The sequence below is a fragment of the Erythrolamprus reginae genome, chromosome 1, assembly GCF_031021105.1.
Source record: "Erythrolamprus reginae isolate rEryReg1 chromosome 1, rEryReg1.hap1, whole genome shotgun sequence".
Classification (NCBI taxonomy): domain Eukaryota; kingdom Metazoa; phylum Chordata; class Lepidosauria; order Squamata; family Dipsadidae; genus Erythrolamprus; species Erythrolamprus reginae.
Window position 1 is genome coordinate 219280748 of NC_091950.1, and position 23752 is coordinate 219304499.

Genomic DNA, 23752 nt, shown 5'->3' on the forward strand with positions numbered 1-23752 from the left:
TCTATATCTTAGTGCACCTTTACTATCTTCCAGTTTCTTTATCATTTTACATTCTCTACGTTTTCTCAGTTTAAAAGCTAACCATCATCCCGGTTTAATTGCATGTTCAAAATACTCATATTTTGCTCTTTTAATTTTTTCAGTTATTTGTTCTTGTTCAATCAAATTTATTTTGTGTTTTAACAAATCCATTTTCCTTTTTACCTTATTATCGTGTGAGTCACTTTGTAACATGGTTTCTAAATCTTTTAATTTTTTCTCTAGTTGTTGGTATTGTTTCTTTATCTCTTTATTTCTTTTGCAGTATGAGAAATCGTCAAACCCTGGATGTAGGCCTTAGTTGTATCCCATAAATTTTGTGGGGTTGTTTTTGATTTTTTATTAATTCTAAAAAAGATGTCTAATTCTCTTTCTATCCATTCTGCATATTGGGGATCTCGTAAAATATTTCTATTCATTTGCCAATTGATTTGTTTCTTATTTCCTTTCCAAAAAATTACTAACAGGTTGTGATCTGCCCAGCTGTTTGTTTCTATTTCAATTTCTTTAATATATTCGGAAGTATGTGCTGAGGCCCAAGCCATATCTATTGTAGTCCAAATTTTATATGGGTTTGAATAAAAGGTATACTGTTTAGTTATACATGGCAAATATCTTTCAATAGTAATTCTGAGCTCATTTTCCAAAAGGACATTGGCAGAATTGTTTTTTTTCCTTATATTTCTTTTTAAGCTATTAGGAATAGCATTAAAGTCACCCACTATAATCACCTTCAGGGATAAGCCAATGGAAGGTTATATTTTCTTTAATTAATATTCTAGTCAAAAAATAATACTCCCTCCTGCTTTTCCTAACTCTTTTTGGAACCTGTTTTAAAATTATAATTTCTTTTCCTTTATAGTCCAGACTTTGATTTCTTGTCCATTTTAAAATGTCATCTCTAATGGTCTTTCTTAACAATTTGATGTGGACCTCCCTTGGTAAATTGTGTTTTCTGGCAAAACTTGTCTGTACTCTGTAGAGTTCATCAATTTATTTTATCAGTTCCTGGGGATCAACCTGTAGAATCTCTCCTATTATCTCTGCCATTTTTGAGCCTAGGTCTTCGTCCTTTTCTTCTATAATGTTTTGAAATCTCAATCCATACGAAGCGTGTTGTAATTCCAAATGAGTTATTGCCTCGTCAAATCCTCTATTGGTTGTACTGCTGCACTCTTCAAATTCTTCCATTTTCTGCTCTACTTTTTCCATTTTGCCTTCTACTGTTTTGATCCTTTGATCATTCTCTTTAAGGTTTGCTGTGTGTCTTCTATTTTTTCATCCAATACTTTCATTCTTTCCTTCATTTCTCCCATTTCAACTTTAAGACCTCCCATTTCGGCTTTCAGGTCTTCATGTTGCTGTCTTGCTTCATCTCTATTGGTATCAATAGAAATCTGGGTTTTCTGCATAAAATCTTGTATGACAGCCAATTTATCTTGAATAGTTTGGAGAGTTGGTTGTGTTGAGGCTTTTTCCTTCTCCTTCTCTTTCTCTTTGGCTAACATACTTGTTATCGTCTTTTGTTGTGATGGAGATGGAGATTCTTGTGAGGCCAAAGATGAAGTCAAAGTCTGTTTTTTTGAAGTTTTTATAATAGTGGTCGTATTTGACATCTTGAACGAATTTCTGAGCTTCCTTGGGCCTGTAATAAAGTTAAAACTCTTCCAAAATGACATCCACTTGGTAACTTAAAACTTGTAAAATTAACTTATTACCTAATTTACATAGTTTACAAATTATTACTTACTTGCTATTTGACAACTAGTTAGCAATTAAATATTGATATATACTTAATATGTGCTTAAATATTATGGTAAACATAATGTAATACTTATATAAATCTATGATTATTCAGTTACTTAATTATTTGAATAATTAAAAAAGAAAGGATTAATCAGTTGTCTAAGTATCACAAAGCTTATATATATGAGTATTAAACACTTAATTAATTAATCAGACTTAATCAATTCAAATATATATAGCAGGAAAGAAAAAAAGAAAAAGAAAAAAATATAATGCAAACAACAGAAATACAAGAAAAATATGTTAGGGGTTGGGGGTGAGCCAAGCCAAGAGGAAGGAAGACAATTTAGCAATTCATTCTATTCTTCAAGGTAAACCGAAAAAGAAAGAAGGTACAATAAAACAACTAAATATACTTAAGCTATATTTTCTGTCCAGCCTTCTTAAGTTCAAAAGTTCCAGTTCAGTCTTTTTTCTTTGTTTAATCCTTGGGTTTCAAATAGACAAAGAGTTAAATAGTCTTGAAAAATCCAATTTGAGTTCCACTGGCAAAAAAGGAATCTTCAATTATAATCCAATGTAGAAGTACTGTACAGTCCAATTTTTATGAAAGTAATCCAATAGTCATATTTTCATATAATCCAATATAATTCAAATGCAATTCTATTTCACACCAATTAATCTATGGAGTCCAGTTTTCACTGATTACTCCAAAACATAAATCCAATCGCAATGTCCAGTTAGATTCACCAAAAATCAGTTCTCAAAGTCAAATCCTCTGTTCCACTGTATTTATTCTAGCCCTTCGTTCTCGTTATACTTCCACATTACGAACTTCTTTTACCCTGTCTCTTTAAGTCCAAAATAACTTCAACAATGTGTATTCCAAAAAAACCCAATAACAGCCAATCCAAATTTTCTTTAGTTTTAATTTAACGAAAGTCAAATCCTAGTCCCCCCCCCCCCCGGATCTTATGCAGTATAATAACAAATGAAAGCAAGTTCCGGTTTGTAATTTTCCACTCACATTGGCAATTAGCTCTGGCAACTTTCTCTTATTCGCCTTATTTCAATTACAATTTCTTTTAACAATTTCTTTTAACTTGTGGAATCTTTTTCTTATTTATTTTTTTGTTCTTTTACCTTCTCTTCTCCTCTGTTGATCTGTTTTCTCTGATCAACTTCTTTTAAAAACATTTTCCCTTCCTTCTTCGTGGTCGTGCTGCTATGGCCGGGTGCCAGCCATGACTGGAGTCCGGTTCTTCTTTCCTGGAGCTGCGGGGCGATCCCTTCCCTTCGGGGCAGTGGTGATCTACCCCTCGGGATCCGGGAGACCCCCTGTTCTCAGATCAGACCCTCCAAGTCTGATTGGACTGCGAAATCGCGACCACCAGGAAGAAGAGGAAGGTTTGAGGACGGAACTCTGTCCCCTACCTCCCGTCGCAGTGCTGCCACCACCTGAAACAGCACTTTTGCTTCAAGGACTGTGACTTTCAATACAGACAGACCTCGAGGAGACTATCAGGACTTTACAAAGTCAAGGCTTTACAATAAATTATTCAAAAAGCCACATGCTTCCAACCATGTGTCTCCCACACCTGGGCATGAACATCAACACACTTGCCTGCAAGGTGTATCTCTTCACTGACTATCAGGAGAAGATCAGGAACATGGTGCATTGCTAACAACACTGGAGGAAAGTACCTTGAGCCTTCCTTTCCCAGCTATTGGGAATGTTTGTCTCCTGTATTGACATCTTACCCTGGGCTCGACTCCATGCCAGACCTTTGCAATGGTTCCTGCTCCCATTCCAGAGAGCACGAACCAGTCACTCCAAACAGACTGTATCTCTCAGCGTGGAGGTTCATCGCTCACTCCCCTGGTAGGAGTCCTCGGCGCTGCAACAAGGCTCTCTTTTCCTGCTACATTCGGAAGTGACCATAATGACCGTTGCAAGTCTTTTGGGCTGGGGTGCCCATTCCACCTCACATGTGGCCCAGGGACTCTGGATTCCAGAGGATCTCTCTGAGGTCAACATCAATTTTCTGGAACTCCAAGCAATTTTTCTGGCACTGCGTAGTTTCTCGCATTTGGTGGAGGGACGGCACGTGCCCATCCTAACCGACAACTCAGCCACTCGTGTCCATGTCAACCACCAAGGGGGAATGAGGTCAGGCCATCTCATGCAGGAAGCTCACACATTTTTCAACTGGACGGAATTATATGTAGCCTCGCTTCTGGCCGAACACATCTCGGGCGTCTCGAACGTCCAGGCAGATTGGTTGTGCCATACAACGCTCGACCTGGCAGAATGGTATCTGAACATGAACTTATTTCAAGACATTGCCAGGTATGGGACACTGGAGGTGGACCTGTTCATGACACACCTCAACAGCCAATTGTCAAGATTCTTCTCCCGTTTTCCATCTCCCGGAGCAGAATAGATCAACGCGTTGTACTCCCCCTGGTTGGAGGGCCTGCTGTATGCGTTCCCCCCAGTTTTCCTCATTTCCAGAGTGGTGGCCAAGATCCTCTTGGAGAAGGCAGAGGTCTTGCTGGTGGCCCTGTACTGGCCCAGATACCTGTGGTTTGCTGGACATTCCCTGCCACCAAGTTTCCCTGACTCAAGGGTCAGTACTACACCCAGATCCCCAGTGGTGGAAACTTGATGTGCGGCACTTGAGGGGGACCACATAAGAAAGGAGCATTTGCCGGACAATGTCATCAATACCATCCAGGCATCGCGTCGACCGTCTACAACGCAGATTTATCAGACCACTTAGGTGGCCTGTTGTGGGTTCTGTAGGACTCACAATCTTGATCCCCAGTCCTCCTCTGTAGTCCACTTACTGGCCTTTTTGCAAGCAGGTCTGGACAAAGGCCTAGCGTCCAATACCCTCCGCAGATAGGTTGTGGCCATAGCTACTGTCCTTAGACCAGACCACCTTCGACCCATCTTACACCATCCATGGGTCAAGGACTTTCTCAGAGAGGCATTGAACCTACGTCCGCCAACGGTCAACAGTTTTCCTACCTGGGACCTCCCTTTAGTCTTACAAGCGCTCACGGATCCACTGTTTGAGCCACTGGGCCAAGTTTCATTTCGGCTTCTATCTTTCAAAACGGCTTTTTTGGTGGAAATTACATCAGTGAGGCCCGACCTATGTGTCTTTCTCCCCGATAGGGTGGTCCTACCTCAATACGGTCTCTCATTGCTCTCAAGACATTACCTTACCTGACTTTTGCACTCATGGGTCACATCCACTGGAATTGAAATGGCATAAACTAGATGTACAGAGGACCTTAAAGATTTATATCTGTTGTACGAAGCAAGTCAGAAAAATTGAATTTCTGTCTGTGTCTTTCCTCCCATCGTCAATGGAATCCAGAGTGTCACCTAAGACAATCAACCGGTAGATTCGTTCTTGTATAATAACAGCATAAAAGACGAAGTCTACCCCACTTCCTGCTGATGTTACAGTCCATTCCACCAGAAGTGCAACCACCACAGCTGTGTGGGCTATGCAGGCTTCTATTGAAGACATTTGTCGCGCTTTGACTTGGGCCCCCCCACTACCTTCATAAAACAGCTGAAGCTGCATTTGGATGTAGAGTGCTGTAAAAGGTGTGCTTTGTTCCTGCGCCCCTGGTCCAGCCTTCTCCCGCCCTTGTTATGTAAACTTGGGTATATCCCATGTTGGACTCTCCTTCGCAGTGCAGTGGAGAAGAACCGTTGAACTTAACTGAACAGTCTTCTTGATGCACTGCAAGGAGAGTCCAAACCCTTCTGGCCTTTTGGCCCAGGGGCACATTTTTCATTGTTTGGGTTAATAGTTTTCTTATGGATAATAAAGTTCTTGTTTTCTTACACTATTCCTTTGTTTTTATTGACTGACCTATGTGGGCAGCTAGAGGGCGGGATATAATTAACATGCTAATTTTAACTCAGTCCTTACCAATAAGGCTGAAGTATGACCCATATTGGACTCTCCTTGCAGTGCATCAAGAGACCGTTCAGGTAAGTTCAACGGTTCTTTACACATTATCTTTTAAAATTCATAAGAATGAATAATTTCATATGCAGGATATTTTATGCCCAAATATTTTATGAATGTGTGAACTTTCAATACAAATGTTGTACAGTATATCTGCTGGACCATTGGACTTGAAATATGTAAAATACATTTATAGAACCAATTTTTTCCTGTACTTTAAATAAGGAAACATAGTCGTATAAGAAGAAATCAAACTGGAAACATTATTTTCATAATTTCTGAATAAATTACTTCCCACTAAGAAGTATTTACTAGCATATAACATAAACAGTTTCCGATATTTAGAAAACTGGGCAAAGTTTGAACATGTTGATTAAACAAAACAATTCTTTTGGTTCAGCATGAACACAACACACCAGTTGATAAATGTAATTAAAAACTTTATTACAATATATATTTGCACTATGAGATGCGCACACACCTCCAAAAAGGGGCAGAGATGTCTTTGCATCTTATAGAGGGGGGAGGGATGCTGGTGTGTGTGGCAGCACCTCCTGTTGTTGCTGCCACAAAATGCTGGAGACTTTGCTGCTGAGCAACTAATTGGTGGTTAGATCGGCCTCCCAGAATAGTGCCGATCAGCTGTTCTAGATTGCAGAAATCGTCAATGCCACGGATAGCTGCCGTTCAACGCTGTTGCCAATCGCTGCTGAATGGTGGCAGAGGCAATAGGCAGTGAACAACAGGGCAGCAGTGATCAACAGTGGGAAATGGTGGTGGCAATCCCCACCACCTAGAAAAGCTGATTGGCGGTATTCCAGGAGGTCAATACAGCCAATCAGGCTCAGCAGCAAAGGGTCCAGTGTTCCCCGCCAGTGGCAGTAGCTCAGCTCAGTTGACCGGTGGTGAGCTCAACAGAGCAGAACCCTGACAAGCCATGTGTTGGGGCTGCGATAACCAGGCTGTTTCCTGTTTGCTGCAAGGACACTAAGCAGATGAATACCAGATGGATGCTGGAAGGCAGAGGCAGATTTTATTTTTCTTGCTTTCCTACTCTAAAGCTAATGTGCATCTTATGGTCTGGTGCATCTTATAGTGTCAAAAATATGGTACTTTCTGAACAAATTAAGTTGGAGAAATTAAAAATATTACTTATAGGAAAGGTGAAATGTCAAGCTTAGATAAATTCTTTAAGGTGCATTCTTAAACTTTAAATTTTTCTTCAGTTTGTATTTGAATCTAGAGCGGGATTTCTTTATGAATCATATTTCTTTAATTCTTAAATGAGCTGAAATTATACATAATAGACAATTAAAAAACTGTTTGTTTGATTAATGAATAAAATAAGGTAGATGAGTCTCTGTGGATTTTATTCTGGTAGTCATTGCCAACTATAAGAGGCAGTGTTCCTCTCAGTTTCAAGGCCACTGAGCCTGCACTGTCCATAGATATTTCTGTCATGTGACCATTATGAAGCTCTGTTACATTCCCACCAAAGTGGTGCTTATTTATCTACTCGCATTTGCAAGTTTTCAAATTGCTAAGTTGGCAGGAGCTGAAGCGAGAACAGGAGCTCATCCTGTTGCATAGTGTTTGAATCTCAGCTGCTGGCTTTCCAGCCGACAAGCCCATTGTCTTAACCGCTGAGCACCTCCCTGATTAATGAAAGCAGGTGTTAATGAATGCAGATGTTAAAATGTTTTGCCTGTTATTTTAATGTATCATTTTGAAGTTGTTAAAAGCTCATAGCTTTTCCTGAATAATCCATCCTACCTAGAAAAGGAACTAACTATCTGAGATTAGTAAATTGTGTTAATGTTGAATTCAGCTGTAATTACGATATTTTATTCTTTAATTGGGTGCATATTATAAAACTTTGGGCAATATTTATTTTATCAATTTTGTTTTGTTTTCCAGAACCAAATGTAAGAACTAATGGATAGCATGCCTTTTTTTAGTAAGTAAGCCATAGCAACTTGCTTTATCTTCATTTAATTGTTTTTAATAGGAAAGTGAACACAAGAACAAGGGGACACAATCTGAAGTTAGTTGGGGGAAAGATCAAAAGCAACATGAGAAAATATTATTTTACTGAAAGAGTAGTAGATCCTTGGAACAAACTTCCAGCAGACGTGGTAGATAAATCCACAGTAACTGAATTTAAACATGCCTGGGATAAACATATATCCATCCTAAGATAAAATACAGAAAATAGTATAAAGGCAGACTAGATGGACCATGAGGTCTTTTTCTGCCGTCAGACTTCTATGTTTCTATGTTTCTAATTAGTGTTTTAAAAAGGCTTTCTTTTAGTGCTTTGGCACAAGCAGGAAGGAAATATAAAATACTTCAATCTGCAAACTAATTTTAGGGACATTATTCATGGCTAGAGACTGTAAAAGTTTTCATTTAATACAGAAATGATTAGTCTAGAATCCTATTACTCATATTAAAGTTTTATTTTTTTTAATTCAACTCGTTTTTTGAATTCAAAAGTACAGTAATGCAGATTACCTCTCTTTGGAGCTTACGTTTCTCTGCTTTCAGTTCATCCTCTATTCTTTCAGCATTTTCTGCAGCTGTTTTATAGCGAACAACTTGACCTTCTAATCGTAACACCTAGCATGATATGATATGATAGAATATTATTTATTTTAATAAAAATGCATACTCCATTTTCATTTCATTGTCTACACAAAATAAACAGAAAATGAAATTTAATAAAACTCTAAATATAATCATAGCTTCAAAATAATCAAACATTAACACATAATTCTAAAATTTAAAATAAACTGCTTTTAAGATGCCTATGAAGTAACTGGCTTCCCAAACATGACACTGTGAATGCAAACAAGGAATAATACAGGTTGTAAAACATGTTTTACTTCAAGCTTTGAAAAAATTAAATTGAAAGTATAAAGTTAAGAACTTAAAATAAATTCCTTTTTTTTTATATATATCTTTGGGATATAAAAAAAGGATGTAAGACTGCAACCCATGCAGGTCTGCTATCAACATTTCAGCTAATTTGAGAAATAGTGTAAACAGGGAGATGTACAAAAACTTATTCAGAACGTACTGGCAGAAAGAATATAATTGTGCAATGCTTTGGATTTGGTCCACAAAAGTTGCTTTAGAATGTGGATCTACAGACATGGCATCAACTCCTTAAAGCAACTATGACTTGCTAAAATAACCTCTGAGTGTTCTGAAATGCGTTTTGGAATTGCATGTGGGATAATGGAGAGGCTCTAATTAATATAATATAATCAGACTCCTGAACTATAGGAACAAATATGAATGCAAAGGTTTATTTTAAAAAAAAATCCTCTTGGGTGATGAGCTAACAATGCAACTAAATAGATAGACAACTTTCAATTGAATTTAGCAGTTGCTAATAAGATTCAACAATCTAAAACCACAGCCTATCCAACATAATAAAGAAATCAAAATTACTGAAAATATTACCATTCCTATTGGATTCATAAGTTTTATTTTCAGGAAAAAAATTTTTAAATATTTTTAAGTCAAACTGTCACCCTCACTATGTTTCATCCTTCAACTATGCTTCAGCTGTCATAAGAAACGGGGGGAGGTGTTTTGGGATTTGGGAGGGGAAGTTTTCCAGAGGGGCCCTAGTAAGTTTTGTTTCTCCTGAGCAGAGGTGATAAGAAGGTCCATTAATGGCGTGCATTCCATAACCATGACACGACGGTGAAGATGTGTCCATCTGACGAAGATGGACAATGGGGATTGGTTTTTTTCCCAAAGGGGGGCAAGTGGGATACTTTGATATGGGCAACTATTGCACCTTTTCCCTCAGACTTTGCTTTGTTTCTGATGCATTCACTTCTGATTTAGTAAAGTTTACCTTTGAAGTTCAAAATGGACTCTGAGTGGAGCCATCCTGACATTAAGCAAAGTCTCTGCAGTGAACAGCCATCCTGGAGAATAATCTAACAAGGGGACTGAGCAGCAATGTCCAAACAAGATAGCAGAGGAGAGCAGCCAGAAGGAGCAGTTGGCCTGCTCTGCCCTTCCCCTATCTCCGCTCAAAATGAGAAAAATTGGGGCCGGTGGGAAGACAACCAACCTGACGTCAAGCCTCATGTGTGTAGGCATAAATCATACTTTGGAAATTGAACCTCCCCCCTCTGATGCAAATGTTACCTGGCGAAGGAAGCTGAAAAAAGAACAGGAAATGTTAAGTGAAGAGGGGCTCCTATTATCAAAGCTGGGGGCAGGCATCAAAGAGGTTTTACAAGCAATGGAGAGGAAGAACCATTGGGATCTGGCTGGCTGAAAAAGTAATGGAGAAGGGGAGGGGGAGCCCACAAAAGGCCCATCGGGATACAGTGTGCCGAAGAGCAGCAGCCCAGACCACCCCCAGTGCAGAGCTATCATGTGTGGGGGGAACCCGCAAGTGTCGCGCTCCAGATGCCCCCCACTGGCCCAGAGGTATGACAGATCCCCTGGGGGTTTGAGGCATTTCTTGGCTCAAGTCTGGCAATATATGGTAGATTATGAGGGGGAATTCCCTAATGACCCTGCGAGGATTAGAGTGGTTACTAGGGCGTTCAACGGAAGGGCAGTGGACTGGATGGTCTCATTGCATGAACAAAGTGACCCCGAGTTGAGGAATTTTGAGGATTTTATGACGGCCCTTCAAGCGCATTTTGAAGACCCCCTAGAGCAGTGTTTACCAACCTTGGCAACTTGAAGATATCTGGACTTCAACTCCCAGAATTCCCCAGCCAGCATTCACTGGATAGGGAATTCTGGGAGTTGAAGTCCAGCTATCTTCAAGTTGCCAAGGTTGGGAAACACTGCCCTAGAGGAGTGAAAAGCCAGACACAAAATAAAAACCTTGAAGCAGGGTGGGAGGTCTGTGGCTGACTACACCCAGGAGTTCCAGGAGTTGATGTCCTGCATGAGCACATATCCAATTAGGGTCCTCATGGAATACTACATGGATGGCCTGAATGATGACATCTACCAACATTGCAAATTAAGAGGGGCTCCCAAGGATCTGAATCGGTGCTTCCAGCTGGCAGTAGAAGTGGAGATCGATTTGCTGAGGAGTCAGCAAGAGAAAACCTCCGCTCTGGCGGCAGAACAGAGCCTGAAAAAAGTTGGGAGATCTGCGGCACCTAAGCCCAGGCCATCAGCATGTTTCAGATGTGGAAAAGAAGGCCATAGGGCAGCTGAGTGCCTTTCCAAACCTGTGCCGAGGGGGACACTTACTGGCAGCAAGAGAACAGAGCAATGTACCACTAAGCCTCCAGAGGCAGGGCGCCAAGGGAAGGAGGCTGTAGAGGTCGCCCCCCAAAAGGGGAGGAGCTGGGACCTCCAGTCTGCCTAGTCATTGAAGACAGTGAGCCTGAGGAGGTCATATCGGTAAGATTCCCCATGGATCTTTTTACATCCCTGTCACACTATGGGACCCAACAGGGGAGACAAGGGGAAGGATGCCAACCGTTTTGGACTCTGGGTGCACCAGAAACCTTATGTGCCCAGAGGTAGTGGAAAAAATGGGTTTAAAGCTACGGCCCATGAAGGATCCCATCTCCTTTTGCCAGTTGGACTGGTCAGTGACCGGTGGGAAACCAGCTAAGCACGAGACTGAGCCCCTAATCATGACAATGGGGTCTCACCAAGAGACTATAGAGTTTATTGTGGGGCCCCAGATGGATAACCCCCTTATTTTGGAACTGCCGTGGTTGAGAAAATGGAACCCAACATTAATTGGTGCATAGGAAGAAAGCAAGAAGAAACAAGAAAGATGGGAAGTCGATGCTCCTTTGTTGCAGTCTATTGAACAAGAAACAAGACTCAGATATGACTTTTCCCAGAGAAAAGTAGTTAAAATCTTTTTTTTTAAAAAGTAGAGAAAAGTAAGGGAAAGACCTCAGGCGATCCAGAGGAGAGATTTTCTGACCGAAAGGCCATAAGAGATTGCAAAGAAACCATAAGGAATTGCAAAGATCCTGAGGGGAGAATTCCTAAGCAAAAAGCCACAATGGATACAAGGAAGCCAAGGAGCGTTTGATCAGCTTCACAAGGCTTGGAAAGCAAGGAGCCCCGAATGCCTGCAGTCATCAGACCTGGTAAGTTTTCTAGCGTGCTACAAATGTAGCAACGTGTACCCTTTTCCACTTACCTTCTTCCAGCTGCTCCATAACAAACAAAGAATCTCAGCAGCCTAAATCTGAGGTATAGAATCCAGATACTTTTCTCCCCTTAACTCCAGAAAGACTCTTTCCCTCTTCCAAAGCTTAAACTCAAACCTTAAGCTCCAAACCGTAAGGTCAGAGGCTTAAAATTAACCTCAAGCATCAAGAAGAAATCTTTAGAGGAAAGGTTTTTCTCTCCCCCCCCCGCTAGCCCACCTCAATCTGCATCTCAAAGCCTTGAAGAAAGGAAGTATTGCCCATAAAGGCACAAAGGCAGCAAATTGTTTAGAATTTGGAGTTTCAGTCTTACTCTTGTAAATAAAATGGCCACCATTACCACGTGGCTCATTAATTCAACAAAGATTCCTCTTTACTCTCTGACAATCTCTACCAAGCAGATCCCCTGAAGGTTCAAAACAGATCCCCTGAAGGTTCAAAACAGAGATACTAAAGGTGAAACCATAGTAACTATGGAAAGCTCCTGGTAACCAGCTAATCCATCCAAACCTCAGGAGCATAGTAGTTCCATCCTTAATTTAAAGCCACGATTTAAAGTGGTAAACAAAGAGTGAATTTAAAGTGTAAAGAGTAAATCTAAAGTGGTGAACATTTAGGGCAACTGCCCTTGTTTGCATAGGAACCTTCCCAAAGCCCAGAAAAGTTTCTCATCAACCATGCCAAACAAGAAATCAGCAACCAACACAAGAATAATATTAAATACTATCGAATACTATGATAAACACTGTGACAAACCAGTGCATGGATTTAAAGAAAGCATTTGACAGTCTTCAATGGCAATACTTTACTGCCCAAATTGACTATATGAACTTTGGTGAAAATTTTCTACATTTAATTAAAGCCATTTATTCCCAACAATCTGCCAAAATCCTTTTTAATAACGACATCACGGATAAAATACGAATAATGAAAGGTGTACGTTATCTTCATTCTAGTGATAGAAACACTTTTGAATAAGAAATAATGACCAAATTCAGGGTATTACCATCAAAAGAGAACAATACAAACTTCAGGCTTTTGCAGACAATGTTGTGTTTATAGTATAAGATCCAATAGAAACCGCCCCGATCTTATTAAATGAAATACACAAATTTGGAGAAGTAACTGGTCTAAAAATCAATAAGAGAAAGACTCAGATTTTAATTAAAAACATGACCCCAAAACAAACTACATTTCTTGAGGATCTGATTAATATAAAAACAGTCAAAAAAATTAAATATTTAGGTGTATGGATGACCTCAAATTATAGCACTATAAAAAAAGACAATTATGATCGATTACTTAAAGACGTTCAAAAAGACTTAATATGATGGTCTAAACTGAAATTATCTTTGATGGGAAAAATATTTGCCATCAAATCCAATATTTTGCCAAGATTCTTATATCTCTTCCAAGTTGCCCCAACAAATTTAAACAAAACTTTCTTTGAAATTCTACACAAGGAAATATGGAAATTCATATGGTCAAAGAAGAAGGCCAGAATTAAATGTAAAAATCTCCAGGATCATAGAATTAGAGGTGGCCTTGGACTTCCAAATTTTCATTTATACTACCAAGCAGCGATCCTAACTATGTTAAGAGACTGGGTGACTCTTAAAAACAGAAGATTGCTAACTATTGAAGGTTTTGACCTTCAATCCGGAGGGCATTCATTTCTAATGATGGATTCCAAAAAAATACCTAAATACTTTAAACACCACTACCTATGAAAAACCATAATAACAATTTGGCATCTTATAAAGAGAAATCATTACAATTCAGTACCAAAATGGTTATCACCGAATGAACTAATCATTTACCCTAACCTTTTCTCCCCTGCCAAACTACTAACATACCAAAATGTACTACACAATAACAATATTCTCTTATCAAAACATCAATTACAAAACATAGGGATAAATTTAGATTGGTTAATGTATCTACAAATTAATTCAAAATACAGTAGAACCTCGACATACGAGCTGCTCTATATACGAGCATTTCGAGATGCGAGCTAGGAGGGGAGAGATATTTTTGTTCTACTTACGAGCCCAAATTCGGGATACGAGCGCTCACCGCCTGTCCCTGTCAGCGGCCCAGCCACCTTCACCCGCCCGGACAACCGCCAGAGGGGCTCCTCCGGAGGGGCGCACGGGGAAGGGCTTGAGCCGCCGCCTTCTCCTTTCCCCGTGGGAGCGCCTGAGTCAGAGGCAGGTCTTGCCGGGCCGATTGCCGAGCGGGGGCGGGGCGCGGAAGGAGGCGAAGGTGCTGCCGCACCGGCCCCCTCAGGCCGCTCCGTCCCCCTCCGAAGACATCCTTGGCCATTACAGATCTGGCAGCCCCGGTCGAAGGGAAAGTTCCTCCGTTCCGCTCCAGAGCCGCCGACCCAGGCCCTCCAAGGCGCAGCGGGTGTGCGGGGGAAGCTGAGGGAATCCACCGGACTCTGCCTCCTGCTGCAGCTTCCTCTCCAATTGATCCCCCCTGCGCAAACCAAACGGGAGATCCGGTCCAGGTTTCCGAGCGGGGCGCCTTTTGCCAGCCGCCCGCCCGAAGTCAGGTGCGTCCTCGGGGCGCTAAAGGGGCTCCGGCTGACTGCACTGCAGAGGATTCCTGGGCAGGGAGACCGGCGGGCGGGAGAGACAGCCGGCACCGTGCCCAGCAAGAGGGACCTTTGCTTGGCTCGCCCGCGTCTCCAGCGTCCCCCAGAAGCGTCTCCGGCGTCTTTCTTTCCCCTTCTAAAGTTAAAAAGAGCAGCCGCAGTCCATCCCGACTTGAAACGGCTAGCAGTCCCCCCTGCGCTCGCTGCTAGCCGTTTCAAGTCGGGATGGACTGCGGCTGCTCTTTTTAACTTTAGAAGGGGAAAGAAAGACGCCGGAGACGCCTCTGGGGGACGCTGGAGACACGGGCGAGCCAAGCGAAGGTCCCTCTTGCTGGGCACGGTGCCGGCTGTCTCTCCCGCCCGCCGGTCTCCCTGCCCAGGAATCCTCTGCAGCGCAGTCAGCCGGAGCCCCTTTAGCGCCCCGAGGACGCACCTGACTTCGGGCGGGCGGCTGGCAAAAGGCGCCCCGCTCGGAAACCTGGACCGGATCTCCCGTTTGGTTTGTGCAGGGGGGACCAATTGGAGAGGAAGCTGCAGCCGGAGGCAGAGTCCGGTGGATTCCCTCAGCTTCCCCCGCACACCCGCTGCGCCTTGGAGGGCCTGGGTCGGCAGCTCTGGAGCGGAACGGAGGAACTTTCCCTTCGACCGGGGCTGCCAGATCTGTAATGGCCAAGGATGTCTTCGGAGGGGGACAGAGGGGCCTGAGGGGGCCGGTGCGGCAGCGCCTTCACCTCCTTCCGCGCCCCGCCCCCGCTCGGCAATCGGCCCGGCAAGACCTGCCTCTGACTCAGACGCTCCCACGGGGAAAGGAGAAGGCGGCGGCTCAAGCCCTTCCCCGTGCGCCCCTCCGGAGGAGCCCCTCTGGCGGTTGTCCAGGCGGGTGAAAGTGGCTGGGCCGCTGACAGGGACAGGCGGTGAGTGCTCAGAGGGGGCACAGCCCGGAGCGAGACTTGGCCTCCGCTGCGGCTGCTGCCCGTCTGCTTCTCTCTCCCTCCTTCCCTCTCTCTCCTGACATGCATGGCAAAGGTGCGGGGAGGATCGGGAGGCTCAAGCCTCCTTCGGTGGTGGCGGACGGTTTCTTATTTTTGGGCTTGCACGCATTAATCGCTTTTCCATTGATTCCTATGGGAAACAATGTTTCGTCATACGAGCTTTTCAACTTACGAGCCTCCTTCCCGCACCAATTAAATTCGTAAGTCGAGGTACTACTGTACAGTGAACACCAAAAAAAAATTGGATTTCAAAAAAATAACGTAATAGACTCAATTTTCTTCAGTCCAACATCCAAAATGATTTCTAAATTATATCATTATTTCCTAATGTATGACAATTTCAAAGAGCAAGTCAAAGGTTGTATGATTGCCTGGGCCCAGAATTTTGGCTATACAAATTAATTTAACAGAATGGGAAAAAACATGGACCTCAAATTACAAAATGACTATAGCAATGTCTTATAAAGAAAATCAATTGAAAATGTTCTACCGGTGGCACCTCCCTCCAGCTAGATTATCCAGAATGTTTCCAAACTTGTCCCCTAACTGCTGGAAATGTAAAATGAAACCAGGAACATACTATCACTTTTGGTGGGCTTGCACGTATGCCAATTTTTTTTGGAAAAACATTAAAAGTTTAATAGACCAAGCCATGTCGATTAATTTACTACTTAAACCCGAAGCATACCTATTAGGTATACTTAGGCAGAAACTCCCCCAACCAGAAAAATATCTAATCTTGCAGATCCTAGGAGCTGCAAGAATTTCATATGCCCAACTATGGAAACAAGAAAAAAAACCCAATATTAACAATCATTACTAAAATTATGGAATGTGCGGAGATGTCCAAAATCACAATGGAGATTCAAAACAAAAAAGAGTCAGATTACTATAAAATATGGGACAATTGGTACAAATGGACCTCAGCAAAAAATATCTATCTTTCGTTTCTTAAAAGTAATAAACTCATCTCATCTTTGACCGTTGTAAGTAAAAACAATATCCACTGATACAACAATTCCAATACCGACTACACCAAACCTTCTTTCGAAGATGATTATATTGAGTCCATGGAAATACGGATAGAAGCACGAATACAAGCATGCTTCACATCCTTGGTCAACAAAATCTCAGCACAGGCAAACAGAAATTTAATTGATCATCAACAATCTCTACCTCAACCAATAACCCATCATTCACTAACTCCACCATATGAGCAACCACATCAACCACTTCCTCATCAATCCACCAATCACCCAAATAACATCCCTACTGATCAAAGACACCCTTGAAAGGGAACAAAAACGTAACAATGCCATTCTATTTGGCCTGGATATCACAAATGAACCTGGTATCAACAAGATTTGCAATATCATTGCACCAGTAATCCCTATGGATGAAATCATCGAAGTGTCCAGAGACGGTCCCGAGTTCAAATACAGAGATGGCTCAGCAGCCCCTCAATTCTGCAGAGTCATCTTCAAAAACGAAATTAGCAAATGTAAATTCATCAATACTATAAATTCCATTAATCGAAATGACTCCAACCCCAAGAAACTTCGTGCAAGACCAGACTTATCTATATTGCAAATAATCCAATCCAGAGAACTCCGTGCAGAACTTTAAAAATGTCAAGACCAAGGACAAACCAACCCATACATTGACTACCGAGCTGACTGCATCAAAACCAAGACCCACATCCCATCATCCAATCCTCCAAACTCCATCATTCAAAACCATCCCAGCATACAATCCACTGTCAACCAAGAACAACCCACCATAAACCTCAACCCTCAAACAACTACCGCTCAAATCCATCCTAATTACCTGCCCATCTCCAACTTCCATTCAACCAAGACTAGGAATGCACACTCCTTACTTCCTCATCATCAACCACTTTCAACATTAAATGTAAACTAATGAACGCAAGAAGCATTGCTGACAAAATACCCGAACTTCTTCTCCTACTAAAACCCACCAAATTTGACATCATTTTTATATGCGAAATATGGTTAACTACATGCCTTCCTGACTCCATTATCACTACAAAAGACTACCACATTTTCCGATCTGATCGCGCAACCCGTAGAGGAGGTGGAGTTGCAATCTTCTACAAGAAATCACTCAACATAAAGCAAATCCAAGTTAAAACAAGAACTTTACCTCCCTGAAATTATCATCTGTGAACTAACCTCAGACACCACACTCCGCTTCCTCCTATGCTATAGAGCCCCTGACTATGACAGCTCACACGCGAACAAGTTAACCTCTTTTTAAAAAAAATATTTTTATTGATTTTTTAACAAGGTTAATATACACACAACATAAAACAGTGCATAGTGAAAAAAATTACCCACCACCCCGACACACACACACATACCCCACCACCATATCTGCCGTCAGGCATGGGGGAATTGAGACCCTCTTCCCCCTAGGCCTTTACAATTCTATGCATGGTATGTATGTATGTATGTTTGGTTTTTTTATATTAATGGGTTTTTAATTGTTTCTAACATCAGACTACTATTGTACACTGCTTTATTGTTGCTGTTAGCAGCCCCGAGTCTCCGGAGAGGGGTGGCATACAAATCCAATAAATAAATAAATAAATAAATAAATAAATATCGGGGGTGTTTCTTATATAAACCACTATAAGCCAAGAGCAAAATATCTAGTTTAGTTTAGTTTAGTTTATTTAGATTTGTATGCTGCCCCTCTCCGAAGACTCGGGGCGGCTAACAACAATAAAAAACAATGTAACAAATCTAATATTAAAAAGTAATCTAAAAAACCCCAATTTAAGAGACCAATCATACCAACAAACATACCATGTATAAATTCTATAAGCCTACGGGGAAAGGAGAAAAAAAATTTCAATTCCCCCATGCCTGATGACAGAGGTGGGTTTTAAGGAGCTTGCGAAAGGCAAGGAGGGTGGGGGCAACTCTGATATCTGGGGGGAGCTGGTTCCAGAGGGTCGGGGCCGCCACAGAGAAGGCTCTTCTCCTGGGTCCCGCCAAATGACATTGTTTAGTCGACAGGACCCGGAGAAGGCCAACTCTGTGGGACCTAACCGGTCGCTGGGATTTGTGTGGCAGAAGGCGGTCCCGGAGATATTCTGGTCCGGTGCCATGAAGGTCATAACCAACACTTTGAATTGTGACCGGAAACTGATCGGCAACCAATGCAGACTGTGGAGTGTTGGTGTAACATGGGCATGCCTTGGGAAGCCCATGATTGCTCTCGCAGCTGCATTCTGCACGATCTGAAGTTTCCGAACACTGTTCAAAGGTAGCCCCATGTAGAGAGCATTACAGTAGTCGAGCCTCGAGGTGATGAGGGCATGAGTGACTGTGAGCAGTGAGTCCTGGTCCAGATAGGGCTGCAACTGGTGCACCAGGCGAACCTGGGCAAACGCCCCCCCTCGCCACAGCAGAAAGATGTTTCTCTAATGTGAGCTGTGGATCAAGGAGGACGCCCAAGTTGCAGATCCTCTCCGAGGAGGTCAGTAATTCCCCCCCCCCCAGGGTTATGGACGGACAGATGGCATTGTCCTTGGGAGGCAGAACCCACAGCCACTCCGTCTTATCCGGGTTGAGCTTGAGTCTGTTGACACCTATCCAGACCATAAAGGGAAGGTTGGAGACTGGACGGTAGTTATTAAGCACGGCTGGGTCCAGGGAAGGCTTCTTGAGGAGGGGGCGCACAAGCACCTCTTTATAGGGTGATGGAAAAGACCCCCTCCCCAAGGAAGCATTGACAATCTCCTGGACCCAGCTCCATGTCACCTCCCTGCTGGCCGAAACCAGCCAGGAGGGACACGGATCCAGTAGACAGGTGGCGGAACTCACAGCTCCAATGGCCTTGTCCACTTCATCAGGTGTCACCAGATCAAACTCTTCCCAGACAGGTGGATAAGTACGTGCCCCAGTCACCTCGACTGACTCGTTGTCAGTCGACTCTGTTATCCAATTGGAGTTGAGGTCCGCCCGGATCCGAGCGATTTTATCAGTGAAAAACGTGTTAAAATCCTCGGCACTACTCTGCAAGGGCTCCCCAACTCCCCCCTGGTTAAGAAGGGAGTAGGTTACCCTAAACAGAGCGGCCGGGCAGGATTCCGCTGATGCAATCAAAGCGGCATGATACGCGCATCTTCCCGCCTTGAGCGCCACTTTGTAAGTCTTAATGTGAGCTCTTACAAGTGCTCGATCGGATTCGGACTTACTCTTCCTCCATCGCTTCTCTATATGTCTCTTCTGGCGTTTCAACTCCCGGAGCTCCTCGTTGAACCATGGAGCTCTATGGGGTCTAGTGCCACGGAGAGGTCGCAACGGCGCAATTCGGTCCAGAGCCTCTGCTGCAGCCTTGTTCCAGGCCTCAGCCAGGCCAAGGCTCTCCCTGGCTATAATAGCCACTCCTCCCCCCCTTCCCTGGGGTCGAGGCTGATGCCATATCTGAAACCCGGCTGGGCAAAGCTCCTAGGGAAGCTCCAGCTGGGCGGGGCGGGGAGGGCAGTAGAAGGGAGCTGCAGCCGCAGCTGCCGTGAGAGAAGTCGCGCCCCAAGGCAGGGGGCGACAGAGGAGGAGAGGGGGCAGATCGGGCGGGCGGGGGGCAGGGCCGAGAGGCCAGGAGCACGAGGGGGCCGGAGGCACCATGGAGAGGCAGGGGCGGCCGCAGCTCTCTTCTACTGCCTGCCCCTCCCCGCCCCGCCCCACTGGAGCTTCCCTAGGAGCTTTGCGGCACACCTGACCGTGTCTCGCGGCACACTAGTGTGCCGCGACACACAGGCTGGGAAACGCTGCCCTAGAGGATAGGCTCAAAATACAGAAAGACCTAGATAGATTATCACTGTGGGCCCAAACTAACAAAATGCTGTTCAAAGTCGAGAAGAGCAAAGTCCTTCACCTAGGTAAAAAAAAAAACCTAGACACGCATACAGCCTGGGAGAAACCCCACTTAACAGTAGTGACTGTGAAAGAGATCTCGGAGTCTTGATGGATAATCAACTAAACATGAGCCAGCAATGTGCTGCAGTGGCTAAAAAAGCCAACACAATTCTAAGCTGCATCAACAGGGGAATACACTCCAAGACCAGGGAGGTATTAACACCACTCTACTACACACTGGTCAGACCACATCTGGAGTACTGCATTCAGTTCTGATCACCACACTTCAAAAGAGACATTGAAACTCTGGAGAAGGTGCAGAAAAGAGGAACCAAAATGATTAAGGGACTAGAAACCAAGACTTATGAAGAGAGATTGTGGGAACTGGGCATGGATAGCCTAGGGAGTGCCATGACAGCAGTATACAGGTATTTGAGGGGTTGCCACAGAGAGGAGGGGGTCACTCTATTTTCTAGGGCACCAGAGGGCCGGACGAGGAACAGCGTCTGGAAGCTGACAAAAGAGAGATTCAACCTGGGAATAAGGAAGAACTTCCTGACGGTCAGAACGATCAACCAGTGGAACAACCTACCAGCAGATGTTGTGAACTCCAATACTCTGGACATTTTAAAGAGGAAATTGGACTGCCATTTGGCTGGGATGCTACAGGATTTCCTACTTGGCCAGGGGGTTGGACTTGATGACCTGACAGTCCCTTTCAACTCTAATAATAAATAAATAAATAAATAAATAAATAAATATAATCTCTATATCTATCCATCTATCTATCATGATGTCATCACAACACATATTGTAAAGATTGCTGTCTGATGTGCCTCCGCTCAAAACCCAGGAAATAAAAACTTCATAATTGTACAGAAAGGTACTTTTATTGGATAAGAACTGATAGCAACAAGTTAAAAGCAAGATCTGAGGCAAAAGTCATGAAAATCACATATATAAACTAATTCCAAATCCTTTGTCTGAAAGACCCAGGCTGGCCATCCAATCCCGATAGCCTCCCAAATATCATGTGGGTCGCATCTTCAGGTGAACCCTTCCCATCTGATCTACACAAACTACTGACCTTGAGTTGGCTATAAACATATCTATTCAGCCCCGCAGTATATAGTGAGAACTTTCCTCCTTAATCAGACACATATGAGTATCTCCCCACCGTTGCTTCCCCCTCCTCCAAATACCTAGATCCTCCCTCCCTATTTCTTTTTTTTAAAATGTATTTATTAAATTTTTCCGTTTTTTTTAAACAATACATGATCATATTTACAGATGAATCTACATCATATATACATTCCTATCAACATTATCTTTTGATTGCTTTTAGATTTCTTGATGTTTTGTTTCAATGTTTAGTTTGAGTTTCTTTTTTTTTGTCCATTGGTACCATTTTGTCCAGATTTCATAGTAGTCCGATTCTTTTCGATTATTGAGTTGCATTGTCAATCTGTCCATCTCTGCGCAGTCGTATATTTTCTTAATGATCTCGTTGTCTTCAGGTATTTGCGTGTTTTTCCAGTTCTGTGCAAACACAATCCTTGCCGCTGTTATTATATGCAAGCTTAAATATTTTACATTTTTAGGATATGTCCCTCTCATAATACCCAGTAGAAAAAACTCTGGTGTATATTCCATTTTTGTATTTGTTATTTAACATAACCAATTATTTATTTTTTCCCAATATTTTCTTGTCTCTGGACATAACCACCATAGATGAAAGAAGGTGCCTTGAGTCTTATTACATTTCCAACACAATGGGCTGTAATTTTTGTGCATTTTGGCTAATCTTTTGGGTGGGAGATGCCAACGGTATAACATTTTGTATTGGTTTTCTTTGTATATTGTGGATTTTTTTAGTTTAATATTTCTCTTCCAAATCTGTTCCCATTCCTCTCTTTATATATTATGTGCGACATTTTTCGCCCATGCAATCATTGTTCCTTTGACTATCTCCTCTGGTCTTTCATATTCCATCAAATATTTATCTATTTTTTATATTACTTTTTCTTCCAGGCCTGTCAGTAGTTTATCTAGTGGTTGGGTAGTTCTTTCTATTCCTGTTAGTTCCATATCCTTTTTATATCTAGCTTTAATTTCTAGATATGTCCACCAATCTATATTTATGTTTTGTATTATTAATTCTTCCCTGCTTTTAAGTTTACAGTTTGTATCTAATATTTCTTTATATTTGATCTTTTTTGTCATTTCTATTGTATTTGGGTAGATAAGAGCTTCCATTGTGGATATCCAATTTGGTGTTTTCCATGTTTTAAGTAAGGATTGTCTAATTAGATGTCTATTAAAGTATTTTGGTATTTTGTCTCCTATGTCCCATAGATAAGCATGCCAACCTTTCTCTAAATCATGGCCTTCCAATTGTAAAATTCGTTTGTTATCAAGATTGATCCATTCTTTTATCCACATCAATGAGGCTGCTTTATAATACATTTTTCAATCTGGCATTCCGAATCCCCCTCTGTTTTTTATATCTTATAGGTCTATTATGTTTATCCTCGATTTTTTACCTTGCCATATGAATTTAGATATTATTTAGTAAAAAATTTAGAGTTCAGCTTTATTGGAATGGTTTGAAATAGGTATAGAAATTTCAGAAGTACAGTGATCCCTCGATTTTCGTGGGTTCAAACTTCGCGAAATGGCTATACCACGGTTTTTCAAAAAATATTAATTTAAAAATAGTCCGCAGTTTTTTTCCTATACCACGGTTTTTCCCGCCCGATGACGTCATACGTCATCACCAAACTTACGTCTGCCATTCCTTATTGGCCGAAATCTCGGCCAATCAGCTTTGCCATCGCAAAAAGTTTGCCCGACAACGCTGATAGACAGAAATCTCGGCCAATCAGCATTGTCATTGCAAAAATTTCGCCTATCATTGCTGATGCACCGAAATCTCAGCCAATCAGCGTTGTCATTGCAAAAATTTCGCCCGACAATGCTGATGGACAGAAATCTCGGCCAATCAGTGGTGTTATCCCAGCGTGCATTGGAACTTTTACAACTTGTTAAAACTTGTTGGAAGATGGCTCCTAAACGTTGCACGCGGAGCGGAGGCGGCGACACTAAAAAGAGCAGGAAGATGCTGACAATTAAGGAGAAAATTGAACTTTTGGCATGCTAAAAGAGGGACGCTCTTATGCAGATGTTGGTCGGCATTATGGGATCAACGAATCGAGTGTGCGATACAGTCGGAAAGATGAAAAGAAGATAAGGCAAACTTCCCTGATAACATTCAACAAGGCAGCAAAAAGGATGGTGACGCCTAGAAACAAACGCCTTATGAAAA

The 23752-nt window shown here is 42.4% G+C and overlaps 1 protein-coding gene across 7 annotated transcripts in view; it reads right to left on the bottom strand.

Moving 5' to 3' along the window:
• Positions 1-23752, bottom strand: part of LRRFIP1 (LRR binding FLII interacting protein 1) — a 423100-nt gene that overhangs the window by 11667 nt on the left and 387681 nt on the right. For 6 of the 7 annotated variants that reach the window (XM_070732252.1, XM_070732246.1, XM_070732249.1 and 3 more), the window contains one exon: positions 8295-8399. In XM_070732252.1, the coding sequence (XP_070588353.1) occupies positions 8295-8399 (105 nt within the window). Of the gene's footprint in view, positions 1-8294; positions 8400-21767; positions 21967-23752 lie in introns of those variants that run through there. The other variant, XM_070732248.1, reaches the window with a different exon arrangement.